This window comes from Opisthocomus hoazin, chromosome 5, assembly GCF_030867145.1.
Source record: "Opisthocomus hoazin isolate bOpiHoa1 chromosome 5, bOpiHoa1.hap1, whole genome shotgun sequence".
Taxonomy (NCBI): Eukaryota; Metazoa; Chordata; class Aves; order Opisthocomiformes; family Opisthocomidae; genus Opisthocomus; species Opisthocomus hoazin.
The window spans coordinates 87,165,259-87,185,044 of record NC_134418.1 but is presented as its reverse complement, the minus strand read 5'-3'; the positions used below and the strand labels follow the sequence as shown (position 1 = coordinate 87,185,044).

The following is a 19,786-nucleotide window of genomic DNA, read 5'->3' as shown; positions in this document are numbered from 1 at the left end:
CTTTGCTGCTTCCTCACCCTCAGCACAGGCCAAATAAACTTTTAGCTCTCGTCCCCAGGTAGCTTCTTGCTTTACAAGAGACAGGAGAATTAGAAGGTCCTCAGTCTGAGACAGACCCATGTTTGAGCTCAAGCTTCTGAAATAACAGGTCTCCTGAAGCAGATGCAAGCTTCTTTTGCACCATTTAATTGCCTGTGATACGTGGAAACCTTTGCTTGGATTTCTTTGGCAGTGACTTGCGTTAAATCATTCGGAATTATCATTTTGTAATTATTTCTATTAAGTTATCATTTTTGCATTCTGCATAGGACCATAAACTTTAGGGGAATTTATCGTGTGAAAAGGAGCGGTCTGAAGATTTTGTGCAGAATGTGAAGGAAAACCTGTCAGCATCATTAACTTCCACGCTGCCTGGAAACAGAAAAGGCTTTACCTCAGCAGCCAGCAGCTATCAGCTATTGATCACAAACAGTGTCTGAGGGCTTTTCCACGTGGCCTCCAGAACGCCTCCGCACGCCGGGGGCTGCACAGCCCCCTGCCCCGCTGGTCAGCGTCACCCCTCGCTGCTCTCTGTACGCAGGCGAGCGCAGGGCGCCCGCACGCCGACGGGGCCGAAGGCTGCAGCCAGCCTCACGCGTGCCCAACACGCAGGCCGTGGGCTGAGAGGTGTCACCTCGGCGCCACGCAGAGCCCCGCGCTCCCAGCACGCGCTGGGGCTCAGCGGGCACACGGCAGCGGGCACGCGGCATCCGGCCCTCCCCAGCACCGCTGCGACTTGGGGTTTGGTTCTTCCCCTAACTGAGTTCTTCCAAGGATAACGGGATGTTTCCTGCAGGGCCTTCTGCACATGTACTGATCAGCCTGAACCCAAGTTCTAGGTTAACGAAGATTATTTTTACGAGAAATAAAAGACAAACTTGCTGTTCAGCATTACCACAACACCTGAAATCTACGTCAGCGCCTCAGCTCTGCATCAGCACAAGGCATGGCACGCACATTAACGTCAGACATTTTGTCACACGCACAGGGCACCTTTCTCAATATTTGGCTATGTATTTCCACGTCAGCTAGACACTGATCACAGAAAATATCATTTAACGCAACAGAAATTCTGCGTGCAGCAGGCAGCTGAAGAGCTGAAGGAAGAATTAGCAAGTAACAAGGCAATGCACACTCTTAAATATATTCAGATGTTTCAAAAACAAAGGGAATTTGGCTCATATCTGCGCCATGTTTTCTTTCAGTACAAACAGATCCAACTATTTGTACTGAAGGAGAGAGCACTCTCACTTTAATTCACACTTCAGCCATGGATAATTCACGTGGTCTCCAGAAGTCCTGTGGCAGGCATGAAGAACTGATGGATGGCTGGTACAAAAGCCTCACGAAACCACACAAAGCCTAATTCCCACCGCTGTCCGGTGTTACTTCACCCGTCACTGCTCAAAGTCAACAACGCTCATTCTGCTACGCTTTCACCTGCGCGGGCAGGAGAGGCAGAATCGCCCGGATGTGACAGATGCCCCCGGGTTCTCCTGTGCCACAGGAGCCACTCGCGGCCTGCCCCGGAGCCTAATGAAGCTGAGGGATAAATGCCCAGCATTTCAACAGGCTCTGCCCAAACTGCGCCCATCTACACCCAAGTGCTGCCGAGTTTTCTCCTCCTCTTGGGGATTTTTAACTTTCTAGTAATATTCGAGGCATGCTTACACTTGGGAGCTGCTGCTACTGAGTAGCACGCAGGCTCGTATCTCTCACCTCACTCTTCTTGTATGTCACGGTACTTCTTCCTAAAGAAAACACCACAAACAAATGGGAACTTCTAAGAATCCCACGGCGCTCAAAAGACTTAAAGGCCTGAATACCCAAGGACTCAGACGGTGCGAGCAGCCGAAGTCTGCAGCCACTGAAGTCAACAGATGTTTCACTATAGCCTGCAGCAGGGCTTGGAGTTAGGCCAGAGCTAACTGGGAAAACACAGATCCCTACTGTGTGATTAACTCTCTCAAAAAGCCTTCAGTGGAGGCATTCAGTTGCTCCATGTCACAAATACTCAATGGTTTAAAAAGCAATCAAGCTTACTCTACTTAGAATCCTCTCAAATACCCCTTTAAAGACTTTCCAGACTGCAGTTTGAGTACAGTGCCTGAATTACACGAGGGCACGGCACAAGTTTATTGTGGTACCCCACACAGGGCTACCTTCCCTCTGCTGAAACGTACCGAGGAGGACCAACCCGTGCAAATGTGCCCCGAGTAACAGGGGAGGAAAGAGAGGACAGAAGGCTCCATCTTTCCCCCCAACCCCGGACAGCAGGCTCCATTTTTCCCCCCAACCCCACGAGACCTCTCGCAGTTTCCTCTCAGTGGGGCGCAGCTCAGCCCTTGGCAGAGCTCAGAACTGGGGTTAAAATGCTCCTTTGCAGCTCTTCCCTGCGCCCGTTCAAGGGAAGAGTGTCCACACAGAGTAAGCCCAGGTGTTCTGCATCGAGGAACTGGCTTTTGGTGGGAAGAGGGGACACCTGCTTTGGCTAGGCCAGGAAGGACACACCTCAAAGGAACCGTGCTGGACCAGAAGGAAGGGGTCAGGGAGGAACGCAAGGGGCCACGCAGCTCAGTCCGACTACCCCTGCACTCACTGTGTCGCTGAGGTCACGGCCATTGCCGTGCGGGCCTCGGAGCGTGTGCGTGTCGGTGTAAGGTCATGCTCTTTGCCTGCGTCACTCCCCGTTCTTCTTGGGAACAATCAGGAAGAAACTTCTGGTGTATCTTGGCTCCTGCACACATTTTTCATGCACAGGGGAGCACCTAGGCCATAGAGAACATTTTTTTGGTGCTGTAATCTTGATGGCAAAAGTAGTTAGTGATGGAGGAAGGAATGGCTGAGATGTGCCTGAGGGATGAGAACTTTCAAATGTATTTGCACATGAGAAGTTGTGAACGTGCCACCAGAAAAGTCAAGAGAAGTATTAACAAGGCAAGGGGCAAGGGCAAGAGAATTTCCTGCCTCCCAGAGCGCTGGTTCACTCCGGTAAACCCGGAAAGGGCACTGCTCCAAGAGCGGCAGCAGCCACCACACAAGTCATCCACGGGCAGTCGGAGCTAGAAAATTGCTTTCAGCTGGAGAATGAGGAATCACTACGCTCTAACCGCTAGCTGTTGGACACACAGGGGAGCTCATGCAAGTAACGCTCAGTGACGACAGCGCGCAGCGAGCTAGCGACAGGCGCTGCTGCGACAGGGCCAACGTTCTGCCTGCTTGGCGACCAGAGCAAAACCAGATGCGCCTTTGTTCACGCGGATCCTTTACACCACCGGCCCCCGAGACAGGATTTACAACACCGCTACCAGAGCCAGCTCTACTGCGGGCACCTGCGTCCCCTGACCAGGGGTCCGCGCACCCAGCAGGGAATGCTACAAGCTGTTGTTGCAGGCTACGTAAACCAAGCTGCGCGTGCCCACGCTGGCGTAGGGGCTACGACGAGCTGTTCAGCTGTCGGAGCGTAAGTGGGAAGCTGGAACACAGCTGAACCAGAGGCCGCTGGAGGGAGATACGCATCTCCTGCGACTTTGCACAGATCTTACTCTGCCGTTTGTGGAACTAGTCAGCTGTCCCCACATGTAGTTCTGGGTCTTGAACTTCATTTTGCTTTGAAATACTCCGTCCTGCTTCTTTTGACTTGTTTTACAGGATCAGGTTGGAAGGAACTGATTTTACCGGTTCGTTAAGCACAGTGCCTTCCGTCAGACTCAACTGGCCTTCGCCTTCTTGTTCATGCTTATCTTGAAATTCATGGTTCTGTGCCTCACCACCGCCCTGAGCATAAGGCAGCGCAAGGAATTAGCAGAAACTCCTACCTGAAGGTTTCCACAGCCACCACTCTTGTTACAGTCACCAGGTATCAAAGGATTTGCTCCTATGTGCGGACCCAGGTCTGATCTTGAGTTGAGCAGAAAGACCAGGTTCCACAGCCTAAGCAAATGGGAACGGTGCATTCAATTTCTTCCCTTGCTGGAAAAGAAAAATAATAGTATATAGACAGTCTGACTACGCCCCTAGACCTGCATTACCCATTGCAAGGGAAATCCTCAGCACTCACGGACCAACACCAACACTGCCAACATCAGTAAGGCTGCATTTGTTGAGAGCAGCCAGGACGGGGACCAACACAGACCTAAGCCCTGCCATCTGGACAGGGCAGACACAACGTCCCGTTCAGCAGTCCAGCTGCAGCGCCTGCCTTCCCACCCTTGCCTGCAGCTCCTCTCCCTCCCCTGCTCATGTCTACAATGATGGTAAACCCCAGCTTGATAAGCTTCGGTGCTTGCACTGCTGGAGAGAGAGGGCAGATTAAGCTGCCAAAGCCTACCAAGCGTCATGCCAGAGTTACAAAGACTTGCACCCAACAAACCAGCACTCCAGGTGCTAAGAGTTTCCAAAAATCACACAGGTAAGTCCCCTCGGGGGCCCTCCTTGCGTTCCTCTTCCTGAGCAGCATCCCTCCAACAAACATCCATGAACACGTGATGCTGTAGCCTTGAAAAGAGGGGAAAAGGCACAAAACTCTTAGCCAAATACCGCACATTCTGGCTACACGGCCTGGCCCGTGGCTCGAGGTCCCCCCTCGCTGCCCCTGCCTGCCACTGACTCATGCCAGCCTGCTGTGCCCACCCAGCTGCTGGGCCGCCTGGCTGGGAAGGCAGGCACGCATCGCAGTGCCCAGGCCCTCCCTGTTACGCAAAGCTGTGCGCAGCTACGGCGAGGCCCAGCTGTTGCCCCGCAACCTTCAAGTTCTGAATTAGTATCTATTAAGACAGCTTCCTGGAACAGTGCTCATACTCAATTCTGCTGCCAGGCTCTGTCAGACGGCCGGCAGAAGGCAATAAAATGCAGCTCATCACGGGATTTGCCATAACAATGGGACACAAACAGACTTAGTCTTACGTATAGAAATTATGTCAAGCAAATTAGCTTTGCCCGAGTTAGTCAGACGCTCTTGCAAAGCATGGCCGTGTCCTCTCCCGTCTCAGCCCTGGTTGTGCTGCTGGTCAGAGGGAGCTGCAGAGAGGCATCGTCACACACCAGTCTTGAACATGGCAGACAGGGGAAGGTCCTCGCGTTTCCGCTTCCCCACGCTGGCCGCCTCACCATCAGCCAAGGGCAATGCCACCGTGCCGCATTTCGGACAGGCACGACCAGGAAACACAGCTTGGCATTGGAGCACCGGGTATTCAAAGCACGGTGAACCGTGGTTTTGCTTATTAAAGAACAAAAGGCCGTTACAAAGAAACGTCACCAGGGAATCTTTACAAGGAAACTTGTTTGCCAGCATTCACCAGATAAAACCAACATGAAGTTTTCATTAAATATTAACGTTTAAGTGACTCAATGTTAGATGTGGAATCAAAACCTCACATTTGGATACCGCTGGCCTTTTTACGAGTTGGGAAACCGAGTCCAGAGCTGCAGCTCAATTTCGCTGGTGGCTTTATTTCCGCGATAGAGGAAAAAAACCCCAAACCATCAGATGGAAAACTCCCCCAAAACGGCTATGCAAGACGCGCCTTAACTCCCAAGTTCAGCTCATCTCGAACTGCTCTAGAGAATGAGCATTTAAAACAGTTTGTACCTTAATCTGTCTGTGAAATTTTGTCTCACAGACTATTTTTATGTTTATATTTTTAAAAAATAAAATTAGAATTTTTGACTCGAACAACCTAACACATGGTTTGGACCAGCTATACGACAGCCTCTATGTTGCGATGTGAATGGTTGCTTCTACATGGACTTAATAGCAGAACATGGACCATAACTGATCTTTAAAAATCAGCTACATGGAAAACCCCATGACGGAAATCTTCTGAGTGTTATGCTCATCTTTGTGTGCCACTTACTGCTTACGTTTTTACTTCCTTTTCTGTGTGAACATTTATCAACTTGCAGCTCCAGCAAGACGGACAAAAAGATTTAGATTTGGTAGTACCAATTTCTATCCTTCCACTCACAAGATGTCCCCCAAACCCAGCAAACAGCAGCTTGGTGCTCTTTCCAGGTCTTAGGCCTCGGTTTTAAACAAAAAGGCAAGATGCTGGTCTGCAAACAGGAGAAAACCAGTCACCTACATCCCGGATGGGCAGGCCAGCGGTCCAGGGTCTATGCCCATGTCTGGCTTCATGCAACTTCAATAAAGCAGCCTGCCCTGGAACGGGTTGCCCAGAGAGATAGTGGAGGCCCCATCCCTGGAAACATTCCAGACCAGGTTGGACAGGGCTCTGAGCAACCTGATCTAGTTAGTGGTGTCCCTGCTTGCTGCGGGGGGGTTGGACTAGATGACCTCTAGGGGTCCCTTCCGACCCAAAACTTTCTATGATTCTATGATTCCTCTTGTATCACTTCATCTGGCCTCCTAGCAAAGAGGCCATTGCCTCCTCTCCCTGCAGTTCTCCCACCTCTCCTTCAGGGTTTGCCTGCCCGCACTGGCAGTGGGCTTCCACACCGAGCCAAACTCTGCTCTCCGCCAAAACCCGTCTGCGCCCCAGCAGCCACGCGAACGCGCGCTCTTCCCGTCTGCGCAGCAACGGGCGAACGGGGCCGGCATAACCGAGCTCCCAGCAACAGCACAAGCAGCGCTCTCCTCTGCTGCTCAAGCCAGTGGTGTCGGCTGGGCTCCGACACCTCCTTCATCTCGCCGAGAGCTGCTTGTTACAGAGCCTGCTCCTGCTCCCATTCAGTTCAGCGAGAGCAGGGGCAGCCCAGGCCTAGTCATAGCACAAGATTTCATTGCTGTCATGATAATTAATGACTACTTACACTGAGCTTTTAATGAGTACCTGCACTTTTTTTTGTTTGTTTGTTAGCTGGGTCGTAAAGCAGGAGTCCCCAACGATTTCCCGGATTTATAGTTCAACAGGGACCTCTACAGGCATCTCCCTCTTCAGCGCAAGGCTAACGATGCAAGATGTGCGAGCAGCCACGCGTCCCTGCAGAGCCAGCAGAGCTCTGCCGCACGGCGAGCCCGCAGAGCGCGGGGCTGCGCAGACCGCACGCTCCGTCTCTCCGTCCGCAGGCCGAGACTTCGGGTCGCCGAAGAGACACCTTCAAACGCAAGCAACAACCAGTGCCTTTTTCCCCACTCCTCATTTTCCAGCCTCATTTTTCTAGAGGCTGGATCCAGCTACCCCACTGCCACGAAGCTGTTCGGTCCCACGCCAGCAGCTCCCAAAACGAGCAGGGCTGGTGAAGACCCTACCTATGACGGGCTGGAGTTGACTGAACACAGCCTGGAGATTATTTATCTGCACCATGCAAATTGTCTCATTTCCAATACTGATGTTCTGTCACGATGCTTCTCTGAATAGCTCCAAAAGTTAAAACACAAAAAAATACGCACTCATGTCGTACAAGATAGAGTCGAAATCAATATTCAAAAAGAAACTCCTGCTGTTTGCCATCAAACCTTCATTTTACCAAGACTGACCCCTCTTTCCCCTCTCTCAAAACCGCCAGCATCTTACTGATCTGCTTGAGAACCGTTGCTTAGAACAACTCAAAGGAGCAGAAGTGTGATCTCTCGGCTGCAGCACTATGAGTGGTTTGAAAAGTTTGATGCCTCTCCTCCACGTGACTTTCCTCCCTCCCTGTCTTAGTTCTCTGCAGCACATCACCCCCAAAGCACTGCCTTGCTTCACAGGGATGCTCTAAAGACAAAACCATTAAGGACTGCAAGCTTCAGGGGTCATGGGAGCTATTCTGAACTTAATTAAATCAATTATTTTGCCAAGTTAGCCTTCTCTTTGTGTGATGCTTTTCCAGCTACAGTGCATTTCATGGACCAGAGATTAAATAAAACATATAAAGGGTATAAGGAACGATATAGCTATAAAACTTTGCTGAGGGCCATACGATATTTTGGGGGTTGGTTTGGTTTTTTGGTGGTTGGTTTGTTTTTCTTTTTTCCGTAAAATCCAGAATCACTAGCAAGTAACCAGTTTCCCAGCTAGTTCTTAGGACACAACCCAGGACTGATGCTAGTTAGCCTTGTGCCAGCCACATGGGCACCGATCAGTGTCTCCCTTCCAATGTGCACTAGAAGCAGCTGGGTTGCCATAGTAAGTGGGAAGGACCAGAAACCCTGCTGTGCCCTTATGCAAAACACACTCTTGGTTACCACGAGAAAAGCCTCTCCTACCTGCCAGCCTGCCACCCGACCTGTAAGGCCTTCTTCAGGAACCTCTGGCACTGCGGTCACTGGCTGGCCATCGGGCTGGACGGACCCGTGGCCTGGCTGCTCCTGCGCCCGTGCAGCTCAGACTGCCGAATCAGCCGTGTGCCATCACGGCACCGCTGCTAATCCGCAATCAGCCCATCAGGCAGGCAGGACAGGGACGCTGCCTGCTCCCGACATCAGCCATCAATACACTTCCTTCCACGATTAAAAGCAGTATTTTGCAAGGACAGCCATCTTTTCCACAGGCTCGCATCTCACCATTTTAAATAGATGTTGCTGGGCTCAGGTAAACTGCAGGCCACCCACACACTTCAACAGAAAATGGGTGTCCACTTCACGGGAGGCACTGAAGTCACAGCCAAGCATTAGCAACAAGGTACAGCTGCACGGTGACTGCAGATGCCAGTGAAGCAGGCAGAGGGCTGGGTGGCTTAAGGGCAACTAGGCTTGAGAGATGCGCTGCAGGAAAAGCCAGTGTGGTTCCACCCGCCAGGATCACACACAGGGCAAGTGCTCCGTCCTTCGGAGAGGCAGGTCCCAGTCTTTAACGTCTCTTTCTTGGCCTCGCTGAGCTGGTGCCCTGAGAAAGCCGATGCAGGACTGCCTAAAGGCCAGACAAACACAGGGTCTCCTCTTGAAATGACAGTTTTTGGCATGTGCAGCTAATAGGAAGCAGAAGCTTACGACTCTGTTAATTATGCCATTACAGAAGGAGTCTGAGCCTGATAAATGAGCCAGGAAAGCTGATCCTGATCCTGCAACAGGCCTGTTCTGCAGGAAATTCAGCACCGTAAGCAGCAACACGCCATACTAGCCCACCAGCATCTGTCACTTATCAAGGCAGGGCTCAGCACAGCTGACTCCACGAAGCAATCTGAGGCAACGCAGACTTCCTCGGCAGGGTCACTGCATCAAACAGCAGAGTGATTCATTCATGCAGCGATGCCTCAAACACAGCTCTGGCCTGATGAAATCCCTTAAAACTGCAGTGACAACACTCCTCTCCCACACGGGCCACAGCCTGTAAACACTGCAGACTGATGGAGAAAACTGTCATCTGTGCTGGTGCCACCAGCTGTGGATGTCCAAGCAGCTGGCAGCCTGCTCCGAAGTTGTGCTTCAGCACGAAGGGCGTACAGCACCCGGGTGGCGAGGAACCCATTTCTGGAAGCCTCGATACCACTTGGAAAAAGAAAGCTAAAACAAAGACCTCCTTTTCCTTCCTTCTTCCCATCTTCATCTTTCCATTTTATTCTCACTCTGCCCTTACACAAAGGCTAATTTTCCATGGCACAGACTCATCTGGCATTTCACTCTCCAGCTTCACTTCCACTAGCAGACAAGACTCAGCCAGCTTTCACTGGCAGCCCTTCCAAAGCTGCCTGGGACCAGAAAGCAAACTACAAAAACTATTTCATTATTTAGTCTCCTGCTAAACAGTGGCCTTGAAATAAACCTTCCTTTCCAGTTATGTTTAACCAAACATTAAAAAAAGCATGTCAGTGTGTGTTTCTATGTGTAAATCTCACTGCAGTGTGCAAATACTTTGGAAGCAGCACTTGCATACCCTGCAAGGCAGCACCTGCTTGGCCACTGGTATGTAAAGGCTGTCAAAAAAGTCAGTAAGAGGACATGCAAATGGTTAAACAGACACAGCAAAATCCATCACAAACAAAATCCACCTCTCCCCGACAGCTTTCTTTGCACAAGTGAAAGTCTAGTTGTTCAAACTCCTGCCCTCAGAACTCCTTTAACAACTGCACGTACACCCCAAGCAAGCTGTGTTACTGCGCGTGTCTGCTCCAGGACACGGCCTCTGCGATGCAGCAGGGCTGGTCCTCCACAAGCGAAGGCGATGCTCGTGACGTGCACGCCGGGAGACAGCTCGCTGCAGAGAAGGAGGTGCACCCACATGACAACAGCTTTGAGGCTTTTCATTCTTTGGCCTATCTAGCTCTGAACTTTCCTCCGAGGTGGATCAGTAACATCTCTCACCTGCGTTTTCCCGAGGACACGCATGTTTGTATTGGTACTGTCGGTCAGTCTGTCCAGCGTGTGCGAGGGGCGAAGGGTGTTTTTTGTGTGGCTGTGTGCGGATGTGCAGATTGTAATTCACATCTAAGGGCACTCGCGCTACTGCATGTGACGCAGAAAACACGAGGGCAACTACTGAAGGCTGACTTCAAAAATCGTGAAGAGCAGAAGTGTCTCTCAGCAGATACTAAGAGGAGGCCAGAAGAACTGAAAGGAGCAACAGATACAGGGGTCTGAAGATTCGACTTGAGAAAACAGAAAGGCTGAGAGCTGGAAAATCAGCCCAGTGCCTCTTACAAAATGCTCAGGTCAATGCGCAGAGGAAAGGACTGGTGTCTGTCTCCACGTAGCTCCTCGCCAGCAATCCTTTCCGTGTATGCACGTGTCGCTTGCTCCAGTCTGTCGCACGGGGACTCCAACCAAACAGTGTGTGACGTGTTGCTTTATTTATTGGTATCAAATGCAGAGCCAGGATGACTCAGCTACTGACCAAGATCCCCCCGTGCGAGAAGCCCACTGAACTTCAGACCACTCAAAGGCCAAATGTACATTTACCCTCTCAAAACCCAGTCTTTCACACACATTTCACCATTCTCACTGATGTCTCACAAATACACAGGGTTTTTTCAACAAATGACACGTTGTGAAAATTAACTCACACAACAAAGAAATTGAGCTTCCCAGCAGGGCACCAAGATTTAGCAGCCTGTACCATCCCACAGAATTGCAAAGTACCTAAATGCCTCTTTCTCATAGATGACCAAGCATAGCCGATGCATCTACAACGTCCAACAGCTGAAATGAAAATCTTAGAGCCATCTCCAGTCTCATCAGCACCGGCAAACACTCCAGCTGTCCGTGAGAAGTCACAGTTAGTGCCATCGTCTCCAGAACAAACTTTCTTCCCTTTTCCCTGAACAAAACCTTTTTTGCCTTTGTGATTCTTCGTAGACAAGATGAAGAAAAACAAGCATCTGACACGTAATCTGCTGTCTAGGGTGGATCAAAATCCCTGCGGTCATTTCTTTCTTACCCGAGTGGTGACATTATGTGCATAATGTGAGAACGGAATAAAGAGAGTCTGCTTCCTGGGCAAAGCTATACTGCAGTTCCACAACAAAACTGCAGCTTCTCCAGCGACTGGAAATCACGGTGCAGCAAGGCGACGCTGTGCCTCAAGTTCCGTGAATCTGATGAGCTGCTATACGATGTCAGGGAAGGGCAGAGTTGTCTGTCATGAGCAGCACACCCAGTAATCCATTTTGAGAAAGATGTCCGATTCCTTTGCTTATGAGAACAGTAAGAACTTGCCATTCCCAGAGATGTCATGTCCTAATTTTCCAAGAATTGTTTATTCTGTATTCCTAAGTGTAAGTCAGCTTTTGAGAACCACCTATTTTCCTCAGTCAAAATCGTTTTACGATTTTGTCCTTTACGGCAACAGAAGCCTATGCTTTGCTTAGCACGCTGAAGGTAACTGCGGTGTTGGAACGGGGGCTGTTTATCCACACACACAGGCAGCAGACACTGAAATCCGAACTCAAACGGTTTCTTGTCAGCACACGATGTTCAGAATACAACTCCATTGTGAGACAGGTTGTGCTTTTCCTCCAGGGGAGGAAAAAAGAAGAAAACAGAAAACAAAACCCAACCAACCAAATGACAGAGAAGACCAGAGCAGAACACCGTACTAGGGCTTGAAATGACTGAAAACAGCTAAAACCGATCAGTCATCCCCTCAGCAAATCCCAGCCACAGGAGGGCGTTGAGAGGGCTGCAAGTATCCTCAGCTGTCCGGACCTGCTCAGCTAGCAACCTTTACTAACGAGAGGAAGTCTGTCTTCTAAAGTGAGCGGGCCCGTCAGTTCTGCAGGAGTTCCTTTTATGTACTCGCTCTGCCATTCCCTGGATTTCACCCCTTCAGCGAGGCTGGGGTACCTGCAGATGCCGCGGGGTGGCCTTCCCAGCAGAGCTTCCTCTCTTCTACAGGCAAATTGGTAAGTGTCCCAACGCCAGATCTTCACAACGCCGTCTCACCCATGCAGACTTTGTAGGGTGATTTCAATTTCCTGCATCTAAAATGGACAACATCATGTCATTTTCATCAGACAAAATCTAAAATCACAGCAGACTGAACAGAACCTAAATCTAATTGCCCAGCCCCGATGAAACCCACGTTTCAGACAGTCACATCATTTGACCCAACTGGCAGATCGGAAAGCAGAGGTACAGCACGTCAGCTCCTTTAGGATCACATCGCAGATCGGTAACAGGCAAGAACATGCTCCCAGTGCCCTCACAACTCCGCACACTGTTTCTTCCTCCCCACTGTAATTCATGAACATAATCAGAAGGTTTCGTATCTCCCATACCTCTTTCTTACGTAGCAGTAGATGATAGCAAGTATCCCACTTGTCAGTATTCCTACACCGATTCCCACAGCAATGTAGCGTTCGTAAGAATTATGTGCGTATGAATTTAGTGTTAAATGTTCACACCTCTCTCCATTATAACCTGCAAGGCACCTACAAAATAAATACACACCAGGCAAAAATTATTCAGAACTTCATATGCTTTGTATTTCAGAAACAGGTTAGTTTTAATTAGTTTTAAACAATTTAGAGCAAGTTTAAATGAGGATGGGCTGAATCTGGTGCTCAGTCAGAACCTCTTCACCAAGACTACCAGTTGCCCCAGTCTATCTAGTTTAAAGCTAGCTCCAGTACTGCAGTCACAGCAGCAAACAGTCCAAACATACCCTCATCACGGAGGGCGTGGACGACGAGCACTGCTGATCCTTACCTGCTATAATGTCTCCAAAGGCCACAGCTGCCCACCGTTGACCCTAGAAGGTTTTTAGGACACCACAGTCCTGGTCGGTGCGTAAGCAGTTGCGGAATAAGGAGCTGCAGCTGACATCTTGGAAGATCCACTCCCTTTCATGGTGCCCAATGTGAAAATCTGCTTACTCCTACTTACTCTAGCACCAGCTGTTGATTTGAGAGGCCATCGTGGCAGCGACCGACAAAGCTGTGAATTTTCCCTCTCCCTTCCTTAGCATTACACTAGCACAGCACTATGGCCTTGTGAACAGTGCTGAGCCACCACAGTACTCAAGCCCGTGCCAAACTTTAAGCCTGCAAATAGGCGACGGGCACTTCAAAGCAGCGCTCTGCTGAAAATTAGTCACATCACATTAGTAACACGTAGCAGACAAAGAAACAATGCTACTGTTGTTATTTTCCTAGAAGGATACTTATAAGCAGTATTCTTTACTTGCATATGGGTTTCCTCAATTCGCTGTGGAACGCGCAGAGCCCATTGATACAATAGCTGTGGTGTTCTTCAAGACAGGTCTGCATAAGCTTCAAGAGCTTTGGCGGCTCTGTGTACTCTACTGCGAAAGAGGAAAAAGTCATGTTACATTTAGGAAAAAAAAAAAAAAGATTCAAACACATTTTCACAACTCAAGTTGAACAGACATTGCCTGCAAAAGACACTTAATGCATAGTTTTACTGTGATATGTCTCATGCGCAGATTCAAACACCGCTAAGCAGAACAAGCTTCTCAGATGTTTCAGCATAGCTTTACAGAAAGAACAAACTGTAAATAAATTACCTGCTCTTGAGAAGCGTGTATAAAAATGATTATGGGTGATTCATCCAGGGTAACATCAGCACTATCCAACCTGCAATCCAACCAGAAAAACCATCCCAGGAGTAGCAGGGGTTTAGGACACAATGAGAGCGTTGAATTATTCTCAGTATGCTTCCCAGTCTGAATTCAAATTACTAGTTAATTTGTTTTTTCTTTTCCCCATCACAAGACACACCATTGCACTTCTAACAGCCCCGCCTGCCAGCTCCACAGCTGAGTAAGTGATGAACAGCGGGAGTGCTCCCTCCATCTGCTCAGCACGGTCTAACGTTAGCAGAGAGTCCACTTCTGCTCATAAGCTCCCCAGACTGCCCGGATGGTCTTCCCCAGCAAAAGCACGGGCCACGACTATTGAGTTTCTGAACTTGTGCAAAATTGTATGCATCCAGGTCAGCAAGCATGCTTCTGCTTCGAAAGCACAGGCAACGACAACCTTATTCCCAACCATGGCAGCTCAAATGGGAATGAAGGAGAAGCCAAAACTGTTATTGGGGACCTTGTCCCAGTGTTACCTCCCGACAGAAGAGCGCCCGAGCCCAGGCACGAGGCGCCCTGCCATGCTGGAGGAGTGCAGAGGCCAGCGTGAATCTGTAACATGGGAGCAGGGGTGCGGCAAGTGAAGAGAAAACTCAAAAGCTTCACCATCAAAGCAAGTATCTGTTTGAACTGGTCTCTCTACCCAGTTACAGGAATCGCTGGTGGGGTGGGGTGTATAACCAATGACTTAGATTTCAGGGGACTGTTTTAGTGATGGCTGATCGTGATTTCCAAGTGTATGTCAACAGCAGCTTTCAGTTATGACCACAAGAAAAACAACACCATGCAGGAAGGTGACAAGCTCTGCTCAGACGGACCAAAGACTGGTACAGCAAGCAGAAACCTTCCCTTCTGACTAAGTGCTGAATCAAGGTCTGGAGATGCTACACTGATGGAACCATCGTCACAGATGTCAGCCTCTGGCCGTCCCGTGGGCAGCTCCCGTTGTGGAGCTGGCAGAGCTAAAGCTAGAAACACAATGCTAGCGACCATAAGCGAAATGCACAGTTTCAGCCCAGCAGCCGAGCGACAACACCTACACGCCGAAGGGCACGCCGAGACTGGGGCCCTGTCTCCGTCAGACGCTGGGACGCAGCAGGGGAGCACGCGGAGCAGGTCACAGATCAGACGTGCGTCTCAATGCCGCCCCAGCTGCGGCTGTCCCCACGCACCAACGCCAGAGCGGTATCTCTGCCGCAGAGAGCCCAGCGTGCGGCAGGCACACCGCAGCCCCGACCCACACGCGCTGCAAGGGAAGGAGCTGGCTGCCCGCGAGCTCTGGGACCAGGCTCGGGCTCTACGGCTGGGACCGGGCTCGGGCTCTACGGCTGGGACCGGGAACGCTGCCTGCAAGCTCCGGGGTTGGGCTTGTTGGCTGAGAGCATGGCCAGCACAGGACCAGGCCCTGAGGGGACAGATGTAAAGAGAAGCACAACTTAAGAAAGGACATATTTCAGGAAGACAGATTTTATGGCAAGAGATGGATGATACTATTTTCTGCACATGAGGACTGTGCGATGCTTGCTGCTGGGGAAAGCACAATGGAAAACAAAGCATGTGGCATACACAGCTGCAGGGCTGAGGGTGCCAAGCTGATCCAGGACGCAGGAGACCTGCAAAAGCCCATTTTCTCTCAGGCCTGATGTACCTGTGGACCAGCTACCAAAAATCTGCAGGGCAGAGTTTCAGAAAACCAGCAGCGGCACATTCAGGCTTCCCCCGTGCCTCTCCTCAAGCACTTTGGCACCGACGGTTTTGAATCGCCATTTCGGCACACAGGGGGCTGAGCAGCGCTCTACAAAACCGCTAAATATAACCACTCCATCCTCCAATGCGCGCTTCCTGCAGCCCAAAGCATGGCTCTTCTACGGGGCCCGGAGAAGATGCCTACTGCACAGGTTTAACATTTCACTTGCATCTCCACCACATGGGGAATAAAAACCAAACTGAGCAGGGTACAAATCTACACGTCAGAGGCATGAAATCCACAGCCAGGTCTACTCAAGCTTCCACAGCTGGACCCACACGGCCAGAGCATCCCTGCTCATCCATGGCGCTGCTGCCGAGGGGTGGCAGCCCGCCATCGACCAGCGCCTGGGAGAAACCTCCCTCCACGCAGGTACGCCAAACCTCTTCCCCCGAGTGCCGCGGAAGCCAGTGCTGCCATCAGAAGCAGGGAGAGGTCAGCCCGGAGCAGAGGCCTGCCTAGAGAGCGCCTGAGACAAACATCTTGCTGTGCAGGTGACAAACGAACAATGCGTTCCTCCCTTGTTGTCAGGAGCAAGAGCTTTGTGCGTTGTGGGTTGCAAGATCAGATCTTCAATGTCTGCACAAAAATTCTAAGGGCTAATTATTTTGACACTGCAGAAGTACAAATTACCTCTGAAAGAATGATGAGTCTTGAAAACAAAAAGAATGATTTTCTAACCCATCCCAGAGCATTATGCTAATTCATATCATATTATCCACCTAGATACTAAATAAGCTGTTGAATAAACACATCCATGTGCCCTTTCATGTCACGTGAGGGAAGAAAAGCATGCTGCGTAAGCACTTGACGGTTGCCTGCAACTGAGTCATTCAAACAGATACACTTGGCAAGATCCGACATGAAATCAAAACTACAGGCACTTGGAAGCCTGGGCATGCCAAAACTCCGGGACTGGCAACAAAGAGAGTCAGCCACTCAGACCATGACAGCTCAGCCTGCAAGTATGGTGCGTCGGGGAGGAACGGGAGAGCCAGAAAGGGGAGGGAGGGAAGGGGTCAGCCGCAGGTTCAGGGCCTCCCTTACAGCATGCACGGAAGAAGCGGCTCCTGGCAACGAAGGGATCGCTTTTTTTTCCCCAGTAAAACCAAGCCCTTCCCTATTCCTAGCTGCCCATTCTTCAGCCCCAACTGTGTCAGAAGTTCTTCGTCCCTGCCGTGCCAGCTCCCAGCCAAGCATCCTCTCCACTACCTTTTCCCCTCCGCTGATGACAGAGCCTGATGTTTCCTAGCCCCAGCACTGGTGTCAAGGAAAGCCTATGTATCATCAAACATGGAAGTAGCACATGGTCTTGTAAACAGGAGGTAAATGGACTGAGCAGAAATTAAATGTTTTCCAGAAACTGCACCTCAGTCCCCAGAGGACTTGCAATCCCACAAGAAACTGCCAGATCCTCCAGTGATACTTAACCAGGAATTTATTTTCTTACAATCTTGTATTACTGAACCTTGGCTACAAACCTTACTATAAACTTCACTTGCACAGGAACAGGAGCTACCAGGAAACCTCACAGGGATACAGCCAGTTTCTCTGGTGACTCTTCAGGGACTTCTTTTCAGTCTTTGTTCCGGAAATGCTGTTTTCTAACTTTTCAGTGGCTTTGTAAATGGTCCACTGAAATATGCTTTTAACTACCTGTGTAAATGTGTGCTTGAATGCTTGTGAATTTGCTCCTAGCTCGAGGGGAACACACTCTCAACTAAAAGCGCTGGTCTCTAGTTGACTTGCACAGCCACAGCCAGCCCGAAGCTACATGGGACAGTTACAGACACGGCTGTGTCCCTGTAAATAAGCCTCTTCCTTGTTAAAACATGACCCATCGCTCCTGCTTTCTAGAAATAATACAAACAGGGTACTTAACGAGACACAGCATATTTCTACTTCATTTTACTCCTTGCTGCTGCAAGCAACTCTGGACGAATCATGTCAGACAAATCCACGAAACCAGACCACAGTGTTGCGCTGATAAATCAAACCACTGCAGTCAAAAATCAGCTTCACCTTGACTTCACATACATATGCGTGTATGTATGTGTATACCCTATACCTTACATACATATATGAAACCCACACACAGAGTATAAGTATGTATGAAGGTGTATATATCTGTAACACTGTACCACTATGAAAAATTAGACAAAGAAGACGACAGTTTGACTTGTTGCGAGAAAAATAAAAAGCTTATGGGTCTACTAAAAAAAGCTCGTAAGACATTCTGTGATGACTTACAATTAACCGAAGATGAAATGTGTGCATGTTTATGTTCTTCTTAAAGTACAAAGACATTAATAAGTATCACAGTTAAAATTCTTTCCTCCTTTACTGACCTGCCAAAACCTCAGTTCCAGATCGCACAGTTCTCCAAAAGTAATGACATCACTAGCACCTGAAGTAACATCAAGAATGCAGCTTGCAGGATAAACACAGCACTCTGGTCTCAGATGTTGGCAGGCAAATAGCTTGAGTTCACATTTCAGTCAGAAAAGAAAAAGAAAGAAAAGAGAGAGCTAGCACTCTGAAGAGGGCTGTGGAAGCTGCGATAGCCGAAAGCAAAACTGCAGTACACAAAGAAACTACTGAGTAACAGTAATGAGAGGCATCACTTCAAGTTATGCTCGCTGCGTTCTCACTTGAGTGCATACAGATCCACACTGGAGACAGCTGGAAACCAAACACCAGTTAAAAGTAACAGAAATGGCCATTTGAAACGCAGATCATCTGACTTCAGATAAATGATGCTTTAGCTGGTCAGTGCTGAGCCTACCCCAGCTGAGCGGCAGCTATTACTTCAGAGAAGGCTTTTAAAGTTCCACGAAGAAAGCAGCTCATCTTACAAATAAAACACACACAAAATTCAACGGTGTCCAAGCGGCAGCAACATTATAGCAGCTCTCATTATAATGGCTTTTGTTGGGTTTTTTTGTTTTGGGGGGTTTGGTGGTGGTTTTTTTGTTTGTTTGTTTGTGTGTGTTTTTTTTGAAGTGACAGATTGAGAGACAAACAGAACAAAAATGAAATACCTTCAGTGTTGTTTTTTGTCCAATTAGTCCATAAGTCTGTGCTGAGGGATGAAACAGTAATAGCTGATTCTTCACTCAGTGCCCCCATTGCTGTGTAATGCAAATAGAAGCTTACTGTAACAGAAAAACTCAGTATATCTATTCAAGGTTCATTTCACCCAGAAAACATGTACCCACTCTATACAACTCTGATACGATGCAGCAATTTAATGACAATTCATTTAAAACATTCTTGCCTCAAACTTCCTTTCGCCACAGCATAATTATGATTGTGGGGTAACAAACTATTGTCTGTAAACTTCCAAAACACATAGCCATTCTGTTCTCCCTTCTATTATCTTACACAATTTACAACACAGATACCTGTAATATACTACGTTTCACCTATTTACCAGTCTAGGTAGCTCCTTTTCAAAGAATCTAAATTATACCCTATTTGTTAAAATTTCATCCAGGTTTAAAATCGCTAAAGTAATTCTGCTTCGCAACGTCTTTGCATGCTCCCCACCCCTACTGCTTATTTCAGAAGAGCGAGCTACTGTTCAAGAAAGCCTTGTATCTTACGACACTGAAAAGCCTCCTCCGAACCTACCTTTCAGTAAAATATAGATTAGCATTCCAAACGCCATGGCAAGCAGCTGCTTTAGCACCTTCTCAACTCTTCTTTCCAGATGGCTTGCCTGCTCGGCTTATCTGTGCTCCCGTGTTTTCTCTTGCACTTATATGCCACGAAGCGTCATCTGCTGTTCTCACCAATCAAAAAAAGGTGCATCTGGCAACAACCTCACCCCCCGGGGCAACCACACATTTATTTAGGAAACTGCTATTATCTAGCAATGGGATCAGGTTTTCTTTTGAAACCCTGGTTTCCTATTACCTGTGGGCATAATTGTGCATGCAAAGATTCAGTTTTAAGGAGAGACCTGGTATCTGCCAGAGCAAATCAACGAAACGCACCAGAACGGGGGTGAGCAAAATGGAAAATGATGTGCTGTGAAAAACGTGGTATTTCTTTCCCTTAGCAATGTAGGTCTTCTGTTACT

The 19,786-nt window shown here is 49.1% G+C and overlaps 1 protein-coding gene across 1 annotated transcript; it reads right to left on the bottom strand.

The window, feature by feature from the left end:
* Positions 1-10,692: 10,692 nt before the first annotated feature.
* On the bottom strand, positions 10,693-19,579 carry EPGN (epithelial mitogen). The gene is made up of 5 exons (XM_009937232.2): positions 19,336-19,579; positions 18,744-18,833; positions 13,538-13,658; positions 12,634-12,786; positions 10,693-12,336 (listed from the first exon to the last, which is right to left on the bottom strand). Exons 1-5 carry the CDS (start codon positions 19,370-19,372, stop codon positions 12,282-12,284), a joined length of 456 nt encoding a protein of 151 aa, XP_009935534.2. The 5' UTR covers positions 19,373-19,579; the 3' UTR covers positions 10,693-12,281.
* Positions 19,580-19,786: the final 207 nt, after the last annotated feature.

What these genes read in the sequence shown, in the direction of transcription:
- EPGN (XM_009937232.2), bottom strand. Translation starts at nt 19,372, where the DNA reads ATGGCGTTTGGAATGCTAATCTATATTTTACTGAAAG. An exon ending in GACAAAAAACAACACTGAAG is followed by an intron (nt 13,659 to 18,743) that starts GTATTTCATTTT and finishes CCTCTTTCGCAG; the next exon opens with TAGAGTACACAGAGCCGCCA. An exon ending in TACTGCTACGTAAGAAAGAG is followed by an intron (nt 12,337 to 12,633) that starts GTATGGGAGATA and finishes TGTCCATTTTAG; the next exon opens with ATGCAGGAAATTGAAATCAC.